The sequence below is a fragment of the Salmo salar genome, chromosome ssa15, assembly GCF_905237065.1.
Source record: "Salmo salar chromosome ssa15, Ssal_v3.1, whole genome shotgun sequence".
NCBI lineage: Eukaryota > Metazoa > Chordata > Actinopteri > Salmoniformes > Salmonidae > Salmo > Salmo salar.
Window position 1 is genome coordinate 85,009,259 of NC_059456.1, and position 26,308 is coordinate 85,035,566.

At 41.4% G+C, this 26,308-nt stretch overlaps 2 protein-coding genes and 1 long non-coding RNA gene across 13 annotated transcripts; 2 read left to right on the forward strand and 1 right to left on the reverse strand.

The window, feature by feature from the left end:
* The first annotated feature begins 15 nt into the window (after positions 1–15).
* LOC106572418 (forkhead box protein P1-B) lies at positions 16–17,674 on the forward strand. Of its 9 annotated transcripts, none has more exons than XM_045696179.1 (17): positions 16–163; positions 6,263–6,418; positions 6,734–6,760; positions 10,089–10,220; positions 10,436–10,525; positions 10,666–10,789; positions 10,985–11,126; positions 11,226–11,333; positions 11,470–11,557; positions 11,671–11,754; positions 11,926–12,142; positions 12,276–12,334; positions 12,447–12,548; positions 12,703–12,830; positions 13,192–13,249; positions 16,597–16,679; positions 16,788–17,674. In XM_045696179.1, exons 2-17 carry the CDS (start codon positions 6,272–6,274, stop codon positions 16,942–16,944), a joined length of 1,746 nt encoding a protein of 581 aa, XP_045552135.1. In that variant the 5' UTR covers positions 16–163; positions 6,263–6,271; the 3' UTR covers positions 16,945–17,674. The 9 variants fall into 9 exon arrangements, with proteins under 9 accessions (XP_045552135.1, XP_014002045.1, XP_045552134.1 ...); XM_014146570.2 differs by having other exon boundaries at positions 17–163; positions 10,663–10,789; XM_045696178.1 differs by having other exon boundaries at positions 17–163; positions 10,663–10,789; positions 16,600–16,679.
* On the reverse strand, positions 7,998–23,196 carry LOC123727331 (uncharacterized). Of its 3 annotated transcripts, XR_006759255.1 has the most exons (4): positions 22,658–23,194; positions 11,260–11,762; positions 10,329–11,109; positions 7,998–10,184 (listed from the first exon to the last, which is right to left on the reverse strand). It is a non-coding gene; the product is annotated as an uncharacterized lncRNA (long non-coding RNA). The 3 variants fall into 3 exon arrangements; XR_006759254.1 differs by having other exon boundaries at positions 10,329–11,762; positions 22,658–23,196; XR_006759256.1 differs by lacking the exon at positions 22,658–23,194 and adding an exon at positions 18,017–18,431 and having other exon boundaries at positions 10,329–11,762.
* Positions 23,197–25,301: 2,105 nt separating this feature from the next.
* On the forward strand, positions 25,302–25,921 carry LOC123727330 (2-epi-5-epi-valiolone synthase-like). The gene has a single exon (XM_045696182.1). It carries the CDS (start codon positions 25,372–25,374, stop codon positions 25,717–25,719), a length of 348 nt encoding a protein of 115 aa, XP_045552138.1. The 5' UTR covers positions 25,302–25,371; the 3' UTR covers positions 25,720–25,921.
* The last annotated feature ends 387 nt before the right edge of the window (positions 25,922–26,308 follow it).

A 26,308-nucleotide genomic window follows, 5' to 3' on the forward strand; every position in this document is an offset into this window, starting at 1 on the left:
TCAGGTGGCTGTGATGTCATCAAAGGCACAGTCCAGTGTCAACTGTTTATCCGTTTGCTAACGGTGGTTGCTGAGTGAGTGCATGTCAATCGCTTCTTATCTTGCTCAACAAGACGTGCCAAATAGCTAGCTAGTAGCTCATGAGCTACACATTGATGCCCTGGTAAGTAAATGGTAGTATGTTGTTATTGGATAGCTGATGCCATTTATTCATCTCGTTAGCTAGCCTAGCCAGCTACTAGCCAACATAGGCGGTAAACAACCACATCAACCCGTTTAGCTAAATAACATTAGCGTTATACAACAACGACGAAGTGGCTTTTAACAGCTAGCTAGCTAACCAATATTTTTGATGTTCTCTTGGATAACTAGTTAACGTTAACTAATTCCAATGTTGTTCGGTAACTTGCCTATCTACGACTGCTAGCTGTTCGCTACATTTACTTGCTAGCTAACGTTAGCTTTAATACCAAATATGTATTTATAAATAAACCAAGATAGACCACAACCAGTCGTTAAAAACGGCAAGAAATGAGTCATAGTGGACAGAACAATAAAGGAGTTGGGCAGAGTCATGCACGAGCTAGTGAGATCCTATTGGCGCGTTGTAGCCTACATTTGCATATTTCCGTTAGGGAACGCCTACTCTGAATTGCGCGTGTGCAGTAACTCAATTCGTCTTTGTACTCCTCAGCAACGCAATTTTGTTTTTACTTTAGCAAAGGGTAAAGTTTACACACTGTTTGTAACATTGTAGTTTTGGCAACAGAAAACTGTATTGAGATCAAAGGTTTCATCAATGAAAAAATGTGCAGAATTTCGCCCAAAATACATCTTGTTCCATCTTCTACCACTGCTGGCCACTAGGCTTCCTCTCACTACCAAATTTGGTAGTAAGTGGAAACGCCAAGCGGACGCTTCACATCTATACATCCGGTGAAATATCTTGTTCTGTGTTAATACTAGCTAGCTAGCTAACGTTAGCTAGCAAATTACATTTCCATGGTCCGTAGTTATGTTGTTGTAGATATTTTGCTGTCTTAGCTAGATAACGTTAGCTAAAACAATGCATTTCCCAATGGTGGAAAAAGTACTCAATTGTCATACTTAAGTAAAGATACCTTAATAGAAAATGACTCAAGTAGAAGTGAAATTCACTCAGTAAAATACAACTTGAGTAAAAGTCTAAAAGTATTTGGTTTTACATAAACTTAAGTATCAAAAGTATAAATTATTTCAAATTCCTTATATTAAGCAAACCAGACTGCACAATTAAAAAAATAAAAAATAATTTACCGATAGCCAGAGGCACACTAACACTCAGACATAATTTAGAAACAAAGCATTTGTGTTTAGTGAGTCCACCAGATCATAGGCAGTAGGGATGATAAGAGTGTGAATTGGACCATTTTCCTGTCCTACTATTCATTCAAAATGTTAAGAGGACTTTTGGGTGTCATGGAAAATGAATGGAGTAAAAAGTAGAATACAATTATTTACGAATGTAGGGAAGTTGCCTAGTTAAATAAAGGTACCAAATGTGAAAGTTGTCAATAATATAAATAGTAAAGTACAGCTACCCCCAAAAACGACTTGAGTAGTACTTGAAAGTATTTTTACTTAAGTACATTACACCACTGGCATTTCCTTTTTTCTCGCTGTGAAATGCCCGAAATGCCCCATTTCAACAACACCAGCTAAGAACTTGTAGCCTCTTAAGACCAATTGACTGTCCCTCTTCTGTTCCCATGTGTTTGGCAATCTGATTCATGGATGGATGTGGGCCCCATAAACTGGATGAATGTGGCCCCCACACATACTATGCCCATAGCATCTTGTGCCAAACCTGGAGCTTACTTATAACAACTGCAAAGAATTTTCAGTTGGGCAGGTGTATGTCTGGCAGGTGTGCTGTCATTTAAAGCATTCACATTAGATGTAATGCGCTGAAACGTTATCACCCCAGGCTGTTTTGTATATTTTTGCATGGTTTCCAATGTAGTTATTTAGGCTAGAAATTGCTACAGGATATGTGATTCTCCATACCCTTTACAGGTTTGCTAATGGAAAGCCTCATACAAGGAATTTTAACTAACCTATTATTGATGATATTTTCTCAATTCTGTGGAGAAAAAAATATAATAGAAAAATTGAATAGAAAAATATCTTAGAAATGTCCATGTCCAGGTGGTTCTACAAAAAACTGCGAAAACTCAGAAAGATCCACGTTTTGCACCTAGTGATGAGTTCACTCTCCATTTTAGCTTCCAGACATCTTGCATTTCCCAACATCTTTACAGGAAATTGTTGTATTTTGGGGGGTGGAATTTTCATTGTTGAACATAAGACTGTAAAAAAACCTCAAGTGATCTTAATTGAAAAAATCTGTTCCCAAGTATTCCCACGGATAATAGAGAGACACGACGTGATCGTATTCAAATGTAAGCAAGGTTTGAAATTATTATGTTTTAGTCAAACTTTTTATCTGTTTGTGCTTCTTGCGGTCAATTTGCTGTCTACAAATTATTTGTAATTATGTTCCGACCATCCGCTCAAGAAAAAATCGTCCCACGGCTGAATCTAATTGATGATTCCTGGCATACAGCATATTATGACCTGGCTGACAGAACCTATGCTTAATGTTGCACTGCTGCTCAAGCTGATCCATGATAGAGTTTGATGGGTTTGAGTGGATATTCTTTTCAGAATCACTATCCTGTGGTGTCTCTCCCACAGCAACAAAGAAGATGATGATATAGGCCTAGTCTAGTATCATCCACCTGGTTTATGAAAATGGCAATAAAACTAAACTTCCTGCGAGTCAGCTATGCAAATGTTAAACGAAAACATTTGATTGAATTTCATATTTGCTTATTTCTATTTGCATTATCCGGTAATTGGTCCCCAGAGTGGTAAACTTAGCATGCAAGTGATTGATTAACACACATTCACTTATAAAGGATAGCCTTACAGTATGTAGGGCCCTATAATATCCACGTTGCAGAGAATGCGGACAGAATCACGGAATCCAGACATTAAAATGTAATTCAACAATATTTAAAAAAATGAACTTTGTAGGAAATCAACTAAATGTATTGAACTTATTAGACGATTCATTAATTTGCCCAAATGAATCATGTCATGAACAAAATGCGTCAGTGATTTGTATTTTACTGCAACTTTCTGAAATGTTGTGTGTGTGGGGGTGGGTGGGGGTGGGGTGCGCGCATGTCTACACTTTGTAACTGTTAGCAATTATGCTAATGATTACCTTCTGGTAAAGATGGAAAGGCTTTCCCGAAAACCTTCTCAATTAGCCTATCTGCCAGAATGATACCATGATTATATGCATCAATCCACAGGCCATTTGCTTAACAAACTCTGCAATCACATGAGCACTACAGAAACATCACTAACCAAAGGTCTCTTGCTGGTGCACACTTGCATTAAAGGTTAACTACACCCAAAAATAAAAATGTCTGCTTTGGTGCAGGCATACAATGCCTTTTGTTTGTGGCTCTGAATTATAGTTTTGATTAAAAAGAGTGACAACTCCCAATGGAAACATGGGGGAAATGTTGATCCCCAAAAAGTAGCAAGGAGCTGAACATTTAGACAATGCAATGTGCATTCAATAAAATTAACAGAATGTAGGTATTCATTGTGTATGCCTGGACAGACAGGAATTGCAGTGGGCATATGGTTTGCCCTTGTTCTATTTGCAGAGTGTTCGTGTTTATGCAAACAGGCGTACTCCTGCATTATAAACCACAGCACCTGTTCATGTGTTCACAGTCCACATAGGCTACACACTTCTTACGCTACTGCTTTGAACTCAGTTGAACACCTACAGCGCTGTGCCTTTTCTGCCAAGGTAAGGATGGTGTACTATTGTAAAGATATGCATAACAGTTGGTTTGATATTTTGACTAGTACCCCAATCTCTCATTGATGATTGTTCTACTAATCTGACCTTTCTATAGTCCGTTTTGTTATAATTCTTAATGTGTTTTTTCTTTCTCATTGATCTGTATTTCAGATCTATGGTAGGCTAGGCTATATCTAAGAGTCAGGATTGAAATGCATTGTTGCATTGTGGTATAGACTAGGCCTATATTTTCGGTCCTTACTGTTGAAGTAGGTATTCAGAGGATTCCCCTCTACCCTAAAAACCTAATGTTTGTGTTGCTTGTCTGCTTTGCTAGCAGCACTGGATCCGACATTGGGAATGTTGAAGGGCATTAGGATGAAACACTGTTTTGTGTGCAAATACACCCTTGGCTGCTGTAGCCTAAAATAAACAGGAATCAGTTTTGCTGTGGAATGAAAAGGGCAGTAGGTACTGAAGTCAGACTTGATAGGCAATGCAATATTGTATCTTACAGTAGGTTAGCCTATGTTTCAGCTTTCTCCAGAAGTAGATAAGTCATAAATACATTCATAAAATGTATCTACATCTTCAGCTAAGTGGACATTTGCTGTTTATTTTAGCTGTGTTGCTTTTGAGTCGAACGCTTCCCCAACTGTACACACGACCCTCCCTTTAATGCGGTATTGTGCTACCTGCCAGATCTGTTTATCGCACCACCTGGTAAATGTTAAATTGCTCCAGAAGGATGACATGTTTACTCATAAACACCGACCCAAGGACCCTTTGTTTACCGTAGCCATGGCAGCAATCAGCTACTCAACAAATATCTCCGGTTTATGTTGGCAAGAGGGAAACTGTTGCCTTGATTAGTTAAAGCAGAGTAACATCTTGTCTTTCTCTGATCTGCAACAATATTGAAGCTGTTTCTAGGATAAGACAGATTGTCTTCAGTAAGAAACCGCATGTGGGCATTTCCATGTAAAAGGAACCATGAGCACTAACGTGAAGTTTGTAGGAGCATGTCAAATGAAAGCCTTCTATAATTTATAGTTGGACATTATTTGCCTTCTTTAAATGTAAGAAACATTGCCTTATGCCTTGTAATTCTGTTACCAAAACCCCATATCTTTCAAGTTATTTTCTCATTTCTCTCCCTTATGAGAGGGGATAATGAATGTTCACAGAAATAACAAGTAAAGGCAGACCTACCAATTAGTTATAGTGTTTTTATTTGTTTATGAATTATTAAGTGATTAAAACATGTAATTCTGTAACCAAATCATTAATGTAATTACTGCAATTGAATTGGCAACAATTGGAAATCCTATTCATAAACCACAGCTGGGTCACCTGCTACTGTCCTTCCTTCCACTGTCATACTGTTCAGCTCATACCTTTTGTCTGGTGGTCAAAGCAAAACTGTGAAGTCTGTCTGTCCATGCCACCTCTTCCGACTCTTTCTACCACCTACCCACTTTCCATTTAGTGTAACAAGCATCCTCACCCACTGACCATCGACCGATACCAAAGATCAATGGACGTTGACATTTGGTCAGTCCGCCCTGGCCGGACCAAATCTGAACCAATCATAAGCTTCTATATTTCACAAGTTTGGACAAAACGGTACAGAAAAGTAGAGCACACTAGAGTAGAGTACAATATAATGTACTGAACATATCTACCGTACTCTACTGTGCTGTACTGTGACGTCCAAACTTGTAAAACGAAGACGTCTGATTGTTTCAGATGTGGTCTTGTTTGGGGGCAGCGCTCATTACAATAATAGCTAGTGTGTAGCATAATACCCAAATATGCAAAATAAGGATATTGCATATTTCTACTTTTATGTACCTATTCAGGATACATCACCATGAAGAGAGTGATATTCATGTCCATAATTATGCATTTCTGTATAGTACAGGTCAGGATGTAATTCCATTACCGGATGTAAATCCACTTCCCCTACTCTAGTTCAGTAACCAAAATATATATTTTTCAAACTCAAGGTGTCATGTCATGTAGCTGACACCCCATTCTTTCTGCAGACCTCTTTGAATCTTAATTCAGAGCTGATATTTAAGCGTTTTGGAGAATGTGGTTGAACAAAAAAACTGAGGGAGATTTTAACGTAATTCTGTTACCAAACTTTGCATCTGCACAGTTTGTTCAGTAAATGTGTTTTTGTGACATTTCTGTGTAAATTGTTCAACGTAGTCTGTGTGCATGTAGTTATATGGACAATCTGAATTCAAGCTTAATTCTGTTATCGTGGAATTGCCCATGTGCATATGTAATTGTTCCAAAAATAAATGTAGCCTAAAATCAGTATTGTGGAAAGTCACTGTGAATTTACATGAGGTTTACAGCTTTCTTGTTCTGTTCTCATGTCAGTGAGTCCAGATGCATGAGTCTGGGTCAGAACAGACAGCCTGCACCAGTCCAGCCAATCAGACGGAGAATGGGGACAGTGCTGAGAAGGATGATTGTCTGAGTGCTCAGCCACTAACTCCAGAGGGTTCTGGGGCTGACAGCCAGCAGCAAAACCAGGTTACCAAACGTATTTTATAAAGTGTGCCACATGCTTACTTTCCACAACTAAAGCATATGGGTTCTCATTGTCACATTTAGCATATTTCTTTGTTTGTATGATAGGTAGGATATCTCTCACTGAGCTTTGAGCCAACTGTAGTGCTGCAGACAGAGACTGCTGAGACACTTTGTGATTGGTGGAGAAGGATAGATCTGTGTTATTGGTTCGTTTTGTTTATGCACACAAGCACTTTGTCACACTGCCAGACAGTGTAATGTTGTGCTCGGCTTACTGCTATGTCTTTCTCCACCCTGCGTCTCTAACTGCCAAAGACGACCACTGTAAATGGACTTGGTCAGGTTTGTGAACTTGATTATTGTATTTTGGTCAACTAGCCTATTTCTACATGTAGATAGATAACACTCGTTTGTTTACTGGTATTTACATTGGTAGAATTTGCTGGATGAAAAGGACTATGTTAAAGTGAAACAATGGTCATCACATATCTGTGTAAACTAAGGACCAAGATAGTAATTGTGTCTGTGTTAAAGTGAATTTGCATGTCACTACTACCTAACATATTTATAATGTTATTGTACTGTATAATCAAAGGTAATTTACTTAAATCATATGAAAATGTCCTTAGCTCTTTATTGCCTCTTCCAAGCATTTTCCTTACTCTGGTCTTATAGTTTATATTCCTTTGTGCGTTGATGGTTTGTGTGTGTGTCTCAGTTGAGTTTGGTTACATGCGGTTTGTTAAATCTCAGTTCAGGGAGAGATTTAAGTATAAGGGTCTGTTATATGAAAAGTGATTATATTTTCTAGGTTTCAGAAAAGGGATGCAACTTGTTTTTGGCAACATTAGTCATAGAGCACAGACCTCTCTTTGAGGACTAGCCCAGTGTTTACTTTGTCCTTCATGGGTATGTGGGTTTCTGTCACATCAACAATAATAATAACAAAAGATGTTTGGGCTGGTCTGGCCTGACGTCATGGAAACAAGGATTAGGTTTTGCTGATGTTGTGCATACAGAAGATGAGCCATTCCCATAGCATATACAGTGACTATCTGGCTCTCTGAAGCTTTTTTTCTTCTGTACTGCAGACTTTAAGTCCAGCTGATGCAATTATTTTACCTTCTGCTTTAAGTCATGTAAGCCATGAGTTTATCCTCAGTATCTGCTCCAGGGTATAGGTCTATAAGGATCTTGATGAGCACTGAGCATCAGAGCATGTTTAGTCCGTGTGGGAAAGGGCCATCTCCTTGGCAATCCACTGTTATTGTTAGCCTAGAGCGTCTGTGACATCCTCTAGCAGTTTGTTTACTGGATCCCAAACAGAGCCAGCCTTAGTGGGAATTGTTTGTTTGTGGTTCAGACCTTAATTAAGTCCCTATTCCCACTAGGAGATATGAAGAAGACTCTAAGGAGCGGGGTGGCGAAAGAGAATTCAACGTTTCAATTCACATTACATCCTTGCCATACCTTTCGTTGTGGCTGGCCACATGACAATCTTGGTCCGTAGCTCAAATTGACCGTAAATATCACAGTAGCCACTAGCCAGAAAGCACAAACTATTCAACATTGACAAACGTTTCTTCTAAAACATATTACACTGTTTAATAATGCAACCAAACCATATTACACTGCAACAATTCACAAGCATGTATGTGCAGACAATTTAAAGGGTTTATTTTCTCGTCTGTAGGCTACACTCAATACATTTTAGCTTCAAGACAAAAGCACAGAGTTACTGCTAACTAAAGCTAACAAAATGTCTTCATCAAGTAACGTTAGCCTATCAAAAATGGATGATTTAACCCTCTCATATTATTATACAAGTACAGTAGGCCTACATTACAACAAACCAGGCTTCATTTTGATCAATATCATGAAAATTATTTAATGTGGTAAAAGCGAATTGTGACAGGAAACGTGAGTATAACTGAATTCACCACGACAAGCTGTTTTACATGGAAATCCATACCCGCCACCAAATTTGTTTAATAAAAAGCCTCATGATTTGTCAACGTGACCAATTAGTCTATGCTTCAGTCTGACCAACTACAGCCTACTGACAACAACCACAGCTGCAGGTAGCCAGAGAAGCCTACGCGCTCTGATCCCATCTGGGCTTGGCCAGGGGAAACGTCATGTCATGTTTTTATAGCCTAAAATAGGTCAATTTATTTGTGTTCTGAGAAAGTGATTTTATATTCACACTTCGGGTGGCAAGGCTACCTACACTGTATATACAAAAGTATATGGACATCCCTTCAAAATAGTGGATTTGGCTATTTCAGCCATACCCGTTGCTGACAGGTGTATAAAATTGAGCACACAGCTATGCAATCTCCATAGACCAACATTGGCAGTAGAATGGCCTTACTGAAGAGCTCAGTGACTTTCAACTTTCATAGGATGTCACCTTTAAGTGCTGTTATTGTGAAGTGGAAATGTCTAGGAGCAACAACGGCTCAGTCACAAAGTGGTAGGCCACACAAGCTCACAGAACAGGACCTCCGAGTGCCCATGATTTTGGAATGAGATGTTCGACGAGCAGGTGTCCACATACTTTTGGTTATGTAGTGTAGGTCTTTTTAATCCAAAATGATTGACTGGAATGAATCAATCAATACAATAGTGATGACATGCTATATGAGTATCTACACGATGCAACCAGCCATACAGCGAGCTCAGCCCTGTTAGTTTTTGTCAAATGTTTGTCAAATTTTTTAACCATATGACTTAATTAATCTGGTCCCATCATAGCCCATATAAAATAGTTTTTTTTCCTAGCTGATTTATGTCATACACTACAACTAGGGTCCAGTTAGATTAGCCTACTATCAGATCAGGTATAACTCTGGGCCTCAGGAACCCCCAAGTTCCTGCAAGTACGCAAGTTTACATTTGAATAATATGTGTATCCGACGATATTTTTACAAAAAGTATTGTAAGTGTGACAAGGCTCTAAACTGCAATGCAGTTCTGTTTTTGCAACTCTTGCCATGCATCCCTGGCTTTTGTATTCATTTTTTTATCTATACTAAACAAAAATATAAACGCAACATGCAACAATTTCAAAGATTTTACTGAGTTACTTTTCATATAAAGAAATCAGTCAATTGAAATAAATAAATTGGGCCTTAATCTATGGATTTCACATGACTGGGCAGGGGTGCAGCCATGGGTGGGCCTGCGAGAGCATAGGCCCACCCAATGTGTAACGATCATGCTGTTTTAATCAGCTCCTTGATATGCCACACCTGTCAGGTGGATGGATTATCTTGGCAAAGGAGAAATACTCACTAACAGGGATGTAAACACATTTGTGCACCAAATTTGAGAGAAATAATCTTTTTGTGCGTATGGAACATTTCTGGGATTTTTTTATTTCAGCTCATGACGCATTGGACCAACACTTTACACATTGCATTTATATTTTTGTTCAGTATATTTATTTGGCTTTACTTATTATGTTTACTGTAAACATCACCAGAGCTGTGGGTGTTAGGCAGAGAGGGAGGGGTAATTGCTGGATGCCTAGCAAAGGCTGTTCATATGTTTTGGTTTTAAAATGTAAAAAAAAACACTTCAATGGTGTTGTTGGCATTTTGTTTTTCTGTTATTTTCAGGCATGGCGATGTCTAATCTGTGCTCATCTGTATTTGTGTGTTGGCAGGTTCTAGTCTCAGTGTCTATGATGACCCCTCCGGTGGAGACTCCTCAGCAGACACTAAAGCAGCAGCAGGTCCTCAATCCACAGCAGATCCAGGCCCTGCTCCAGCAGCAGAAAGCACTCATGTTACACCAGGTAATTACATCATATTCGCCACACAAATCTACATGTAAATGCTTTATTGTGTTCTGTTTCAAAATTGTAATATTAGCAGGAATTTTTGTTAATTTCTCTGTACGTCACCTATTTTTCATGTGGATCTTCCAGTGAGATGCTGATGGCTTGAACGTGACCACTGTATTTCCTCATGGCCTTCCATTAACTCAAGGTGTTTTTTTATTTTTCTACAGCAACACATACAGGATCTTTGCCAGAAACAGCAGGACCAGTTCAACGCCCAGCTCCTACAGCAGAAGCATGCTGAGAAGTCAGGTCCAGAGGTCGGCCGACGTACTTATTGTTTGTCATACGTCTGTATTTTGCTGTCATCTAAATGTTCCAAAGCGCTATATAAAATCAATGTATTATTATAGTATTGCTGAGGCCTAATGTGTACCTCCTCCCCACTCCCCTACAGCAGCTAGCCGCTCAGCACATGGCCATCCAGCAGCAGCTCCTGCAGGTCCAACAGCAGCACCTCCTTAGCCTCCAGAGACAGGGTCTCCTGTCTGTCCTGCCCTCCATAAGCCCCTCTGCAGCTCAGGGTAAGTGTCTACCCCCCCAGCCCCAACCCTAATCTAACATACCCTCCCCCATCAAGTATCTGCCCCATGCTTAGTTTGTTGTTGCTGTCCTCCTCCATGGCTGCAAGGCAGCGACATTTTGTTTTGGTTGTTGTTGGGCAAGAATATTATAGTTATTTGGCTGAATTAATATATGTACTTGTGTATTTCTCCTAGGTTTAATGAAAGGGTGTGAGAATGGCACCAGCCTGCTCTCTGGTGGTGAGAATCTAGCCACTCTTCAGAAGAACCTGCTCCATAGTCAGCAGTCCACCACCAATGGGAATCATCCATCACAGATCCTAAAGAAGAAAGACAGGTGATTAGTCATTTCGGAACAGTGTTTATTCATTCTCATCTGTCCAACCTCTTCCTGAAGTGTTACATTCATGATATATATATGTATGTCTCTCTGCAGTGGGCCTGTGGATAATCACACACAAAACACTCACCCTCTCTATGGACACGGCATGTGCAAATGGTCTGGCTGTGAGGCTGTCTTTGGAGACTTTCAAGTTTTTCTCAAGTGAGTTTCTCTTCATCTATTCAATCTCTCAGAGAGACAAATTAAGGTCTATCTCTCTTACTGTAATAGCAACACTGGGTTCTAGTGGCTTCTTCAGTGTTTTCTTGTTTTCTAATAGAATGTGTTTTTCCCCCAGGCATCTGAACAGTGAACATGCACTGGATGACAAGAGTACAGCACAGTGTCGCGTGCAGATGCAGGTTGTTCAGCAGCTAGAACTGCAGGTACACAATAGACAAGACATTTGCTTAAATAAAGCCCATTCATTGTACAGTACCTTCTCACTGTAATCAACTTCACATGACATCTTTGTTGTTTTATCTTCTCCTCAATGAAGTTGAAAAAAGACAAAGAGCGTCTGCAAGCCATGATGTCTCACCTCAAATCCTCTGAGCAAAAGTCCAAACCAGCAACCCCAACGGTAAGTCTCTGGAATATTAAAGTGGGCATGTCTTAAATTCAAATCATGTTACTAACAGAGTAAGACGAGTATTAGCCACAATGGTAAAATAATCACCCTTCAAGTTTGCATTCCCTACAGCTGTGTTCTTTGTATTGCGTTTTAAATGAATCTTTACTTTTTATTTTCTAGGGGAATCTTGTGCCCAATGTCTCCTTCTCCCAGGTGACGTTTCCCAAGGTGCTTCCTTCCATGAGCCTGTCTCAAAGTGCCACTGCTCCTTCTACACCCCTGACACCACCCCCAACCTCCTCTATCCTCCCTCCCCACACCCTGCTCACTGTGAGCCCTGGAAGGAGATGGTACTCAGACAGCAAGACCATGAAATACAGCAAGACCATGAATCAAGGTGAGTTAGCAGTGTGATGCTGAACCTAATGAGGGTAGTAGGGTACATGTTTTGATACCTGTGGTAGTTTATCTACTTGAAATGGCTTCAATCATTGATTTTAATAAAACACATTTTGTAAATTCCTTAACAGATATTGTTCAGAATAAAGAAGCTAGACCGCCATTTACATATGCAGCCCTAATAAGACAGGTAAGGAATCTTTTCTTTTATTTCACCCTGGTTTACCCTCCGATGACTAAATGTTAGCTATTCGTAAGGAGTGAGTCTATTGTTTGCTAATTGAATGTTTGCATTTCTCCAGGCAATATTTGAATCGCCCTATAAGCAGCTGACACTAAATGAAATCTACAATTGGTTCACACGAACATTTGCCTATTTTAGACGCAACGCTGCAACATGGAAGGTATTTCGTTGTCTATTTAAAGGGTAATTTACATGTATATGAATACCCTTGTCCTATGTTTAGTTGCCATGCCATATTCATTACGTTTTTTAGGAATGTTACATGGTATTAGATCAACTTGTATGGAATAATGTTCTTCTTTCTGACTCTGCAGAATGCAGTGAGACACAACCTCAGCCTCCACAAGTGTTTTGTGCGAGTGGAGAATGTAAAAGGAGCTGTGTGGACAGTTGATGAGATGGAGTTCCAGAGGAGAAGACCCCAGAAGCCTGCTGGTGAAGGGTATGTTTAACATGCTCGGTATCTCCAGTATAGCTCCATGTATGTCTCTGTTTCTCAACATGTTAAACCTGTATTATACTAATACATACCATGTAACTAAGTTTGGGCATGATCTGATTTATCTCTAGAGAAACTGCAGAGCAATGTGCACACTGAGCTCACAGAAAAACCCGAACTAAATGGAATCATATAATTCAATCAACATCGGTCAATCAGTTGTTTAAAAAATGGAAAATAACTGATATTTCGGTTATTCGCTCAACACTAGTAACTAAAATAAAAGTGTCTTGTGAGGATATGTTGTCCCTCTATTTCCCAGTGTGTGTTGAATAGATGAACATGTGTTTATTTGTAACTGCAGGTCTCTCAAGAGGGAGAACACTGACCATGGTCACAGCTCCGCTTTTCTTACTCCTAAGGTAAATGCTTTTTTGACTACTTTGAGTGCTAAACCCAGGACCGGCGTTAAGGGGCCTGGCCACATACTGTACCTCCTTTTCCATCCAAATAAAATATTGAAATAATGATAATTTATTGGGCCGAGAAGTACGCCGACAGAAAGACTCATTCATCTCAGATAAGCATCCGAGTGAAACAGTTCCTCTCTGTCTCAGTATGTGTAGACCGTGTATCTGATGCTGTCTGGACAAAAACAATATGGCATGTCATACTATTTCTGTCCAGACAGCGTCAGATAGATGGTCTACATATAGTAAGACAGAGGAGTGCTGTTTCGCTTGCTCAGATACTTTCTCCGGTGAGAGTTTCAGCAGAAAGGAAGAGGTGACATGAGGGCTCACTCTCGCCACAAACTCTGTCCAGAATAAGCCCAATGATATTCTGTGTCAGGCTTTCAAGAGCAGCTGTGATTACCTTTAATATTGATCAGCTTTAATATTGCACATAGATTGTAGCTTCCATCAATGTAATTGTCTGCATCATTTCCAATCCCCCATATATTTTTTTTCAACTATATATATACACACACACACACACACACACACACACACACACACACACACACACACACACACACACAGTTGAAGTCGGAAGTTTACATGCACTTAGGTTGGAGTCATTAAAACCACTCCACAAATTTTCAACCACTCCACAAATTTCTTGTGAACAAACTATATAGTTTTGGCAAGTTGGTTAGGACAGCTACTTTATGCATCACACAAGTAATTTTTCCAACAATTGTATACAGACAGATTATTTAACTTATAGTTCACTGTATAACAATTCCAGTGGGTCAGAAGTTTACATGCACTAAGTTGACTGTGCCTTTAAACAGCTTTGAAAATTCCAGAAAATGATGTCATGGCTTCTGATAGGCTAATTGACATAGTTTGAGTGAATTGGAGGTGGACCTGTGGCTGTATTTCAAGGCCTACCTTCAAACTCAGTGCCTCTTTGCTTGACATCATGGGAAAATCAAACGAAATCAGTCAAGACCACAGAAAAAAAATTGTAGACCTTCACAAGTCTGGTTCATCCCTGGGAGCATTTTCCAAATGCCTGAAGGTACCACGTTCATCTGTACAAACAATATTACGTAAGTATAAACAGCATGGGACCACGCAGCCGCCATACCGCTCAGGAAGGAGATACGTTCATTTCTAGGAGACAGAACGCACTTTGATGCGAAAAGTGCAAATCAATCCCAGAACAACAGCAAAGGACCTTGTGAGATGCTGGAGGAAACCGGTACAAAAGTATCTATATCCGCAGTAAAACGAGTCTTATATCGACATAACCTGAAAGGCCGCCATAAAAAGCCAGACGACGGTTTGCAACTGCACATAGGGACAAAGATCGTACTTTTTGGAGAAATGTCCTCTGGTCTGATGAAACAAAAATAGAACTGTTTGGCCATAATGACCATCGTTATGTTTGGAGGAAAAAGGGGGATGCTTGCAAGCTGAAGAACACCATCCCAACCGTGAAGCATGTGAGTGGCAGCATCATGTTGTAGGGGTGCCTTGCTGCAGGAGGGACTGGTGCACTTCACAAAATAGATAGAATCATAAGGATGGAAAATTATGTGGATATATTGAAGCAACATCTCAAGACATCAATCAGGAAGTTAAAGCTTGGTCGCAAATGGGTCTTCCAAATGGACAATGACCCCAAGCATACTTCCAAAGTTGTGGCAAAATGGTAAAGGACAACAAAGTCAACGTATTGCAGTGGCCATCACAAAGCCCTGACCTCAATCCTATAGAAAATTTGTGGACAGAACTGAAAAAGTGTGTGCGAGCAAGGAGGCCTACAAACCTGACTCAGTTACACCAGCTCTGTCAGGAGGAATGGGACAAAATTCACTCAACTTATTGTGGGAAGCTTGTGGAAGGCTACCTGAAACGTTTGACCCAAGTTCAACAATTTTTAAAGGCAATGCTACCAAATACTAATTGAGTGTATGTAAACTTCTTACCCACTGGGAATGTGATGAAAGAAATAAAAGCTGAAATAAATCATTATCTCGACTATTATTCTGACATTTCACATTCTTGAAATATATTGGTGATCCTAACTGACATAAAACAGGGAATCTTTACTATGATTAAATGTCAGAAATTGTGAAAAACTGAGTTTAAATGTATTTGGCTAAGGTGTAACTTCTGACTTCAACTGTATGTCACCAGTAGGCTTAGTGAATATACTGGGAATCCCTGTCATTTGGTTACATACATTTCTGTGAATGCATGTAATAATTTGCTGTGTGCGAATGTAGAAAAGTGGCCATTTTGATTTCTGATTGTCTTAACTCACCACGTCCACTACTAATAATAAACTGAGCTTCTCAGTAAAAAGAACATTTTGCTCACACAGTAAGGCAACGAAACCTACAGCCATTGCAAAGGATAGTAGTTCCTCACAGTATTTGAAAAATCTTTCCAACAGTCTCCTGGCCTCGATAATCATCAAGCCTCTGTGTGAAAGAGCAGATATATCATGATCTGGTGACCCCATATATTCAGTGGAAACGTAATATAAAAAAACCCCTGCTGTCTGTACGGTGCTCACTGGTACGGAAAACACTGAGGGCCCGGAATAGGCTAATTAAATAGAAAGGGAGGCATACAGGTGGAGTAGAGATGAAAATTCAAGTTCTTTCAATCGCATTCATCAGGATGTTTTTATTTCTCGGCTTTAGGTCTATGTATTTTACTTGGTTGACGATGGAAATTGTAGCCCTACTACTGCATTGGCCTATAGGCTAGTTCCATGCACTAATTTCTTTAGCCGCCAATGGACCACGGTGTATCATTGTATCCATATGGCAGAGGCTGGTGTTCTTGCGTTAGTTGAATTTTAACTTTTAGATTTTTATCATTTTAAATCTGATTTTTGTGATTAACCACATGACAATGATTTTGAGAAACGAAAACTTTATTATCGAAATTAAACTGTTTCATGAAAATGCGCATACCGTATATACAAATAATCATAACTACCATGCAGATCGGTAGAAATGGTATGATAAATTATTAGCTTCCCCAAACTTGAAACTCACGAGCTGCCTATGGTCTTTAACACCCATGAAAAAAATAATTTGCAAGCGCGTGCACACATGGGAGGTCCCGTAAATATATTTAAGGTGCCCCGCCTATGGAAATCAAATGCCCGTCCAACTTATTCGTTCTGGCACCGGCCCTGGATAAACCTATGGCGTGTCTTTTCAGGCTGAATGGCTAGAGAGTAGTATACCTCCATTCAACCCAGCCTCTATAGGAGCTCCCTTTTATGTTCTCTGTTCCAGCAGGAGGAGATGAATGCAGCTCTCTGGTATGGGAATGGATCCTACAGTGACAGCAGTGAAGAGCAGTACCCAATGCACCCTCTGTGAGTTCTATCACCATTCAAAACTAGATTTGATAGAGGAGAAATGGTTCTTAGTTTCATAATTCATTATAAGTAAATTTTTTTCCTTATCATTACTTCTCTTCTCAGCGTAAAAGAAGAGCTAATGGACGAGGAGGCATATGAGAATGTGCCCCATGACTGTTCAGAGACTGAGAGCTCTGATGAGCACAGCTCAGAGGTGGACCAAGACGGAGGTAGCCCAGAGAGACCCAACCTGCAGCTGGCTCATGTGCCTTCGCAGTGAAAGAGGGACTGTTTTCAAATCTGTCACTCTCCACTGCAAGACTCCCACATTGGACAACTATGAAATATACCAAATTAATATAGAACTGCTTCATATCAAGTGGAAAAACACACATTTTCTGTTGAAATAAATTACTATTTTATTTATTGAGGATATATTGTCCTCACTGTTGTACTGGGTTTTATCCACCGGAGCTCACGTTGAAGACGAGAGCTGATGGCGGAAGCATTGTAACACCCCTTGTCCTCAAATAATGCATCCCTATTGGCTTATTGTGAGGCTGTGCAACCAATGACGAAGCCCTATGGGGAGCTGGCTCAGTGATGCAGAGATATTTCAAAATTTTCGTTCAAGAATGTGTATATCAATAACCAGAGCATTGGCAATATTTATGGACGGCACTTCATGAAGATGAATCTTTGTTTTCTCCCCCTAATTAATTTTGACATGAGAGTACCAGACAACCACCGGATTGTAACAAGCTGTTTTGTTTGACATGATATCCTTGAGAATTGGTTACTTTTAAAAGGGAGCTGTACACTGCCAAAAATGATTTATGTGTAACCGATCTGTTGGGATATTATTATTTATGTAGCCTACTAATCGTATTTTTTTCCCCCACTATCCCAAACATGGCTTTTTGGACTTATTTAGTGTTGTATCATACATTCCCATAGTTGTGCACTAAAAGCTGTCTCTAATACATTCCGTATAAAAAGTGTGTGGCGAATGTCTGGTTTGAAGCATTCATTATTGTGTTTATGTGCAGGTTTTGAGTTATGACCTGAGTTTGTTTTAACAGTGTGGTAATGGCCATACTTCAGTTGTCGATATAATGTGGATATCTAATGGATGGCAGGCAATGGGAAGAAGACGTTGTTTGGCAGGAGAAGGTTCTACTGTAAATATACTCCCTTCATTCAGTTCAGACCACATCATCATCAACCAGCCTGGATGTGTGCACACTGCATAGAGATGAGTAAGTAACCTATTGTGGCATCTATATAGGCTCATACCGTGATAACCTATCTGACTGAATAGATGGGTCATCAGAGTGATAAAATATACTTACAATTGACAAAAACTCTTCCTGCCAAAACATTTTGCGCTGTCTGGTTGGCTATGGCTCGGATCCAGATGGGGGTGTGTCCTGTCCTACACGTTTACAGAGCACTGCGATCCAAGCTGCGCTTCATCCACACAGGAGGATCCAGCAGCTTTACAAGAATTGGATGGTTCTGTCCCTTTGTGGACAATAAATCATTTTGTTGTTAGCCTTTGTGAAGTTTTGTTTCAGGGAAAGTCAATTTGATTTATAATTAAGAATAAGTATCTTACCATAAATATGCATACGTGAAAGGAATGGAATCTGATCTGCAAATATTATATAGGCGCATAGGTTATACACTGCTCAAAAAAATAAAGGGAACACTTAAACAACACAATGTAACTCCAAGTCAATCACACTTCTGTGAAATCAAACTGTCCACTTAGGAAGCAACACTGATTGACAATAAATTTCACATGCTGTTGTGCAAATGGAATAGACAACAGGTGGAAATTATAGGCAATTAGCAAGACACCCCCAATAAAGGAGTGGTTCTGCAGGTGGGAACCACTTCTCAGTTCCTATGCTTCCTGGCTGATGTTTTGGTCACTTTTGAATGCTGGCGGTGCTTTCACTCTAGTGGTAGCATGAGACGGAGTCTACAACCCACACGGGTGGCTCAGGTAGTGCAGCTCATCCAGGATGGCACATCAATGCGAGCTGTGGCAAGAAGGTTTGCTGTGTCTGTCAGCGTAGTGTCCAGAGCATGGAGGCGCTACCAGGAGACAGGCCAGTACATCAGGAGACGTGGAGGAGGCCGTAGGAGGGCAACAACCCAGCAGCAGGACCGCTACCTCCGCCTTTGTGCAAGGAGAAGCACTGCCAGAGCCCTGCAAAATGACCTCCAGCAGGCCACAAATGTGCATGTGTCTGCTCAAACGGTCAGAAACAGACTCCATGAGGGTGGTATGAGGGCCCGACGTCCACAGGTGGGGGTTGTGCTTACAGCCCAACACCGTGCAGGACGTTTGGCATTTGCCAGAGAACACCAAGATTGGCAAATTCGTCACTGGGCGCCCTGTGCTCTTCACACATGAAATCAGGTTCACACTGAGCACGTGACAGAGTCTGGAGACGCCGTGGAGAATGTTCTGCTGCCTGCAACATCCTCCAGCATGACCGGTTTGGCGGTGGGTCAGTCATGGTGTTGGGTGGCATTTCTTTGGGGGGCCGCACAGCCCTCCATGTGCTCGCCAGAGGTAGCCTGACTGCCATTAGGTACCAAGATGAGATCCTCAGACCCCTTGTGAGACCATATGCTGGTGCGGTTGGCCCTGGGTTCCTCCTAATGCAAGACAATGCTAGACCTCATGTGGCTGGAGTGTGTCAGCAGTTCCTGCAAGAGGAAGGCATTGATGCTATGGACTGGCCCGCCCGTTCCCCAGACCTGAATCCAATTGAGCACATCTGGGACATCATGTCTCGCTCCATCCACCAACGCCACGTTGCACCACAGACTGTCCAGGAGTTGGCGGATGCTTTAGTCCAGGTCTGGGAGGAGAGGAGATCCCTCAGGAGACCATCTGCCACCTCATCAGGAGCATGCCCAGGCGTTGTAGGGAGGTCATACAGGCACGTGGAGGCCACACACACTACTGAGCCTCATTTTGAGTTGTTTTAAGGACATTACATCAAAGTTGGATCAGCCTGTAGTGTGGTTTTCCACTTTAATTTTGAGTGTGACTCCAAATCCAGACCTCCATGGGTTGATAAATTGGATTTCCATTGATTATTTTTGTGTGATTTTGTTGTCAGCACATTCAACCATGTAAAGAAAAAAGTATTTAATAAGATTATTTCTTTCATTCAGATCTAGGATGTGTTGTTTAAGTGTTCCCTTTATTTTTTTGAGCAGTATATTATTAGGTTGCATGGGCATGTGGTAATTTTATCAAACATTTTTAATAACTGAATCTAGAGAGAAAAAGCTTTTTTTTAAAATTGGTTATCTTCTATTTTTCTGGTTAGGGTCATCTTTGTATTTACTGGTTAATGGTAGAGCCAAGTATCATAGTGGGGAATGTATCTCCATTGCAAGAGTGCTAAAGCAAATGTGGTCCCATTCTACCTTGACTGCTGCAGACTTGTATTCTGTAGGGGAGAGTGGGGTAAGTTGAGCCAAAATGTTAGTTGAACCACCCCTTGTTTCTAAGAAACCATACATGAAATAAATCGTGTCACCAAATGTTTAGGAAGAGAACACTTTTTCCATGTAGTTTCTTCCTTCACAGACTCCAGGAAATTATGACAAGTAATTTAGGTTAAAAAAAAGATTTTTCACAAAGGCAAATTCATTTGTGTTCTAGGTTTCATGATGCTTGTACAGTATCTAAACTAAAGTAGATCGTTTTAAGATTTTATACATCAGTTGGGGTCTCTACAATATAAGGTCCTAAAGCTAGCATGAAAGTGCATCCTTGTAGCGGTGTGGACTAATTTAGTCAAAATTGTATAAAAGCCCCTTAGATATTTATTTAGTCTCCTTTAAGTTTAATTAGATCTACAATGACATTTTATTGATCTACCCGTATTTTCATTTAGAAATTCTGGTAAACTCTGTTTTCTTTCATGTGTTCTACCAATTATTATTGAATTAGTCACCATGGCAACCACTTGTTAGTATAAAAACGAAACTTATTTCTCAGTTTGGTTGGCTGTCGTGGAGATCAGACAATTTCCATTTTCAGGGATATTTGTCAGTTTTTGACCAAATAGCACATGTATGCTCTATTTCATCATTAAACTCCTAGACTGGGCTTCTGTGTCTGTCATCACTCTTTTACCAGAGTGCAGTCCAGTATCCGTTTACTCCTAGTGGCCTATCCACACATTAGCACCAGACTCTGTTTTAAAAATGTTTACCTTGGGGTAAGTTGAGCCAATGGCCACCATACCCCATACAAATTACACTGAACAAAAATATAAACGCAACATGTAAAGTGTTAGTCCCTTGTTTCATGAGCTGAAATAAAAGATCCCAGAAATGTTCCATGCCCACAAAAAGCTTATTTCTCTCATTGTATTTAGATCCCTGTTAGTGAGCGTTTCTCCTTTGCCAAGATAATCCAGGTGTGGCATATCAAGAAGCTGATTAAAAAGTTTGATCATTACGCAGGTGCACCTTGCGCTGGGGACAATGAAAGGCCACTCTAAAATATGCACTTTTGTCACACAACACAATGCCACGGATGTTTTGACGAAGCGTGCAATTAGCATGCTGACTGCAGGAATGTCCACCAGAGCTGTTGCCACATAATTGAATGTTCATTTCTCTACCATAAGCTGTCGTTTTAGAGAATTTGGCAGTATGTCCAACCAGCCTTACAGTCACGCAGGGTGAGCGGTTTGCTGATGTCATTGTTATGAACTGAGTGCCACATGCTGGCAGTGGGGATAAGGTATGGGCAGGCGTAAGCTACGGGCAATGAACAAAATTGCATTTTATTGATGGCAATTTGAATGCACAGAGATACTGTGACGAGATCCTGAGGCCCATTGTCGAGCCATTAACCTGCCGCCATCACCTCATGTTTCCACATGACAATGCACGGCCCCATGTCGCAAGGATCTGTACACAATTTCTGGAAGCTGAAAGTGTCCCAGTTCTTCCATGGCCTATATACTCACCAGACATGTCACCCGTTGAGCATGTTTTAACTGTATTTAAATTGCCTTAGTATTGCTGGACCCCAACAAGAGTAGTAGTTGCCTTGGCAATAAAATACAAATACAGAAGGAGGAGTAACTGAGTGCACACTACAGGAGAAAGGTGGAGAATTGGGACGCAGTACATATCCTTCCAAAATGACAGAGCCAACTGTGTCCCATTCAGTAAATGAGGGTGTGCACTGACATGACGAGTCTGATAGTGGTACGAGCCAACAAACAGAGTTCAGTCTGGTGCAAGTGAACTGGGCATGGAACAGACAGACTGGTGCACAGTCTCAGGAGGGATGGTTGTCAGCTGCTAAAATGTGAGTATCATTTACATGTTGTCTTTTCCTTGTGGAACAAATTGAAGGATTTATCACATCTAGTCATAAGCATGCCAAAATTATGATCTTGCTGAACAGCAGTGTAAAAAAGGGCAGTATACCTCCTGTTGCCAAATCTTAGTAAACAATAAATGATTTAATACATTTGATTAGTGTTCATTTAAACTATATTTGTTATTTTAGAACAGGGCCTATTTTAATCTTATGAGATGCATAATTTTTTGTTGACTAAATGTGGGTCAGCAGTGTTTTTCATAGAGCCGTGACTTATTTTACTGGAAGACAGAATTTCTATTTTGGGTGCAGCTGCCATTTCAGCTTGTGGTTCTGTAGGTGTACTTTAGACCAGTATACTGGAAAAGCTGTTTAACACTTTCAATTTTGTCTGTACACTTATACTTTGCATCCCAACTTTAATAGGAAACTACTGTTCTTGTTGGCGGTGTAATTTTCATAATATTGTTTTCATTATTAAAGATTTGAGATGTTAAGTATTTATAGACAAGCCTGGCAAAAATAGTAAAGCTTTATAAAGCCATGGGTTGTAACTGATGGCAATTCTGTTACCATTCAGATGTGCCACTCTGTGACTGTTGTTGTGATCACTTACCATTTCTGCTGGCTACTCAGCATCCAGAGCATCTCAATATGTCCTGGACAGTGGTCAGCCCCATTGTGTTCACCTACAGAGTGATCCAATGCCACAACCTGCTGGATGATGGGAACGACCCACTGCTGTGTGGTCGTATGGAGGACCAGGAGGAGCTCAAGGCCATCAGAAGCAACACCAAGCGCATCAACGGCTTCATTGTCATTGATGAGACAGTCAATCAGCTCTATGGCTCCCAGGTCACCAGGTACTTTGATGCCAGAAAGGAGAACAGGTCCATTAAATGTTCTCTATAGGATCCTCCTACTGCCCACTACAGAGGAGAACAGGTCCATTAAATATTCTCTATAGGATCCTCCCACTGCCCACTACAGAGGAGAACAGGTCCATTAAATGTTCTCTATAGGATCCTCCCACTGCCCACTAATCAAACCAAATCAAATGTATTTATATAGCCCTTCTTACATCAGCTGATATCTCAAAGTGCTGTACAGAAACCCAGCCTAAAACCCCAAACAGCAAGCAATGCTGGTGTAGAAGCACGGTGGCTAGGAAAAACTCCCTAGAAAGGCCAAAACCTAGGAAGAAACCTGGAGAGGAACCAGGCTATGAGGGGTGGCCAGTCCTCTTCTGGCTGTGCCGGGTGGAGATTATAACAGCACATGGCCTAGATGTTCAAATGTTCATAAATGACCAGCATGGTCAAATAATAATAATCATAGTAGTTGTCGAGGGTGCAACAAGTCAGTAACACAAGAGTAAGTGTCAGTTGGCTTTTTCATAGCCGATCTTTGAGAGTATCTCTACCGCTCCTGCTGTCTCTAGAGAGTTGAAAACAGCGGGTCTGGGACAGGTAGCACGTCCGGTGAATAGGTCAGGGTTCCAGCAGGTCTGGGACAGCAGGTCTGGGACAGGTAGCACGTCCAGTGAACAGGTCAGGGTTCCATAGCTGCAGGCAGAACAGTTGGAACTGGAGCAGCAGCACGGCCAGGTGAACTGGGGACAGCAAGGAGTCATCAAGCCAGGTAGTCCTGAGGCATGGTCCTAGGGCTCAGGTCCTCCGAGAGAGAGAGAGAAAGAGAGAATTAGAGAGAGCATATTTAAATTCACACAGGACACCGGAAAAGACAAGAGAAATACTCCAGATGTGACAGACTGACCCTAGCCCCCCGACACATAAACTACTGCAGCATAAATACTGGAGGCTGAGACAGGAGGGGTCAGGAGACACTATGGCCCCATCCGATGAAACCCCCGGACAGGGCCAAACAGGTAGGATATAACCCCACCCACTTTGCCAAAGCACAGCCTCCACACCACTGGAGGGATATCTCCAACCACCAACATACCATCCCGGGACAAGGCCGAGTATAGCCCACAAAGATCTCCGCCACGGCACAGCCCAAGGGGGGCGCCAATCCAGACAGGAAGACCACGTCAGTGACTCAACCCACTCAAGTGACGCACCCCTCCCAGGGACGGCATGGAAGAACACCAGTAAGCCAGTGACTCAGCCCCCGTAATAGGGGTAGAGGCAGAGAATCCCAGTGGAAAGAGGGGAAACCGGCCAGGCAGAGACAGCAAAGGCGGTTCGTTGCTCCAGCCTTTCCGTTCACCTTCACACCCCTGGGCCAGACTACAGAGGAGAACAGGTCCATTAAATATTCTCTATAGGATCCTCCCACTGCCCACTACAGAGGACAACAAGTCCATGGAGCACATGACCAGGATTCTGGAGGAGGTCCACAAGTTTGGCATAGACAGGCGCTCTGAGCCCCTCATTGCTATTGGAGCAGGGGTGTGTCTGGATGTGGTGGGCCTAGCTGTTTCTTTCTACCGGAGACTAACCCCTTATATCCGTGTCCCGACCACCCTGCTCTTCTACATTGATGCCAGTGTGGGGGCTAAAACTGGAGTCAACTTTGTCAATGGAAAGAACAAGCTGGGGAGTTACACCCCCCCGGTCGCAACGTTTTTAGACTGGACTGTTCCTCGCCGGCAGGTTTCTATTGGGATGGCGGGATGGCAGAAATGTTAAAGGTACTCATCACAATATGTATGTGGGTTGAATATGTGTCAGCATTACAAACTGAGCATATCATCTTTCTAAAATGACTGAACACTGTTCTGTGCATTTCGAGACCTATCTGGACAACGGGACAAGCGTCCCTTAACAGCAAGATATGGTTGTATTTGTCTGCTCTCTATTACATGTCTATTACACTCTTTACTAATCACCATTACTAATGAACAAACACTTTTTACAAGCCTAAACCACCCCATTGATAGTGTCTTACTTACATTGTGTTTCCAAACTCTGTATGGAGCTAATAAATCAGCTATGGCCATCATCCTTTGTGTTCTAGATGGCCCTGATGATACACAGGGGCCTGTTTGAACTTCTGGAGACTGAAGGTGGGGACCTGCTGGACTCCAGCTTCCAGTCCTGTGACCAGAAGACCAGTGGCTGCTGTGACCTGGAGGATGCTGCCACTACATCCCCACGGATTGCCATAGAAACCATGCTAGATGAGTTGACTCTGGACAGACTGGTGGACTTTGGCCACCTAGTCAGCCCTGAGCTAAGAATGGTAAAACGTTTATCACTGAGTTAATATGGAAGGGATATGAAAGGATGGAGAAAACGGCATCAGGGAAGGTGTGAATGCTCAGATATATTTTTGACAAGTGAAGAGACAATTTGGCAAATATGCATGCAGTATAACTTGACCTTCTTTGCAGAAAGTGCTGACTGTGCTGCTCCACGGGGAGGCGTGAACATCGACATGTCCTTCATGGTGTACGTGGCCCACCAGAAAGGGCTCCAGACAGAAGAGGAGAAGGCCCGGATCAGCCACTGCATGATGGAGCTGGAGCTGCCTGTGTGGCACCAGGACTGCACTCTGGTTCTGGTGCAGAAGTCTCTGAGTGAACGTCTGAAACACTCTGCAGGGTCCCTGAGGATGCCTCTTCACACAGGACTGTGCTGTGCAGGTCTGGACATCTTTCCTTTAAAGGGGAAAGATATGTACCCATTGATAATTGAAGAATATAACTTATAAATGCCTCATGAGCTAAGTTCAACTGTCTTACCCCATCAGAACCCAAAATATAAGCTTGTTTTATTCGTATTTTTGTAAACAAAGTAAATGTAAACAAACAGCCTCAAAACATGGTTATATCAATAATTGTAATGTCATCGATGGTCTGTCCTTGCAACAATAGCTCCCTCTATGAATTTGAGTGGTTACATTTCTCCCACCCCATCCCTCAGCTTTTTACCAAAATAAGGGTGGGGAGGCCACTTTGTTATTGTCTCAACTGCTGATTGACGCTTTAAGAACACCATCGAACTGCCTTTTTAAATCAGACATTCTAGACATTCCATACAGTATGAGATTTGGAATTTCCAAAACAAGTAAATGTATCTGATGGGGATGTGTGAAACTCAATCCTCTGAAGTGTTCCTACTTTTGTCACAGAATAGCTAGCTTTTCACGTGGCCCGATTGGTAAGACGCTTCGGGAGGACAGTCAAGTGTGCTAGCAAGACAGAGGTCCTGGGTTCGAGCCTCTGTGTGAGCTGAATCAGTAGGAATTGGTACTCACTAACCAAGCAATGTGACATCCGTTACAGATGGTGCCGTGACCT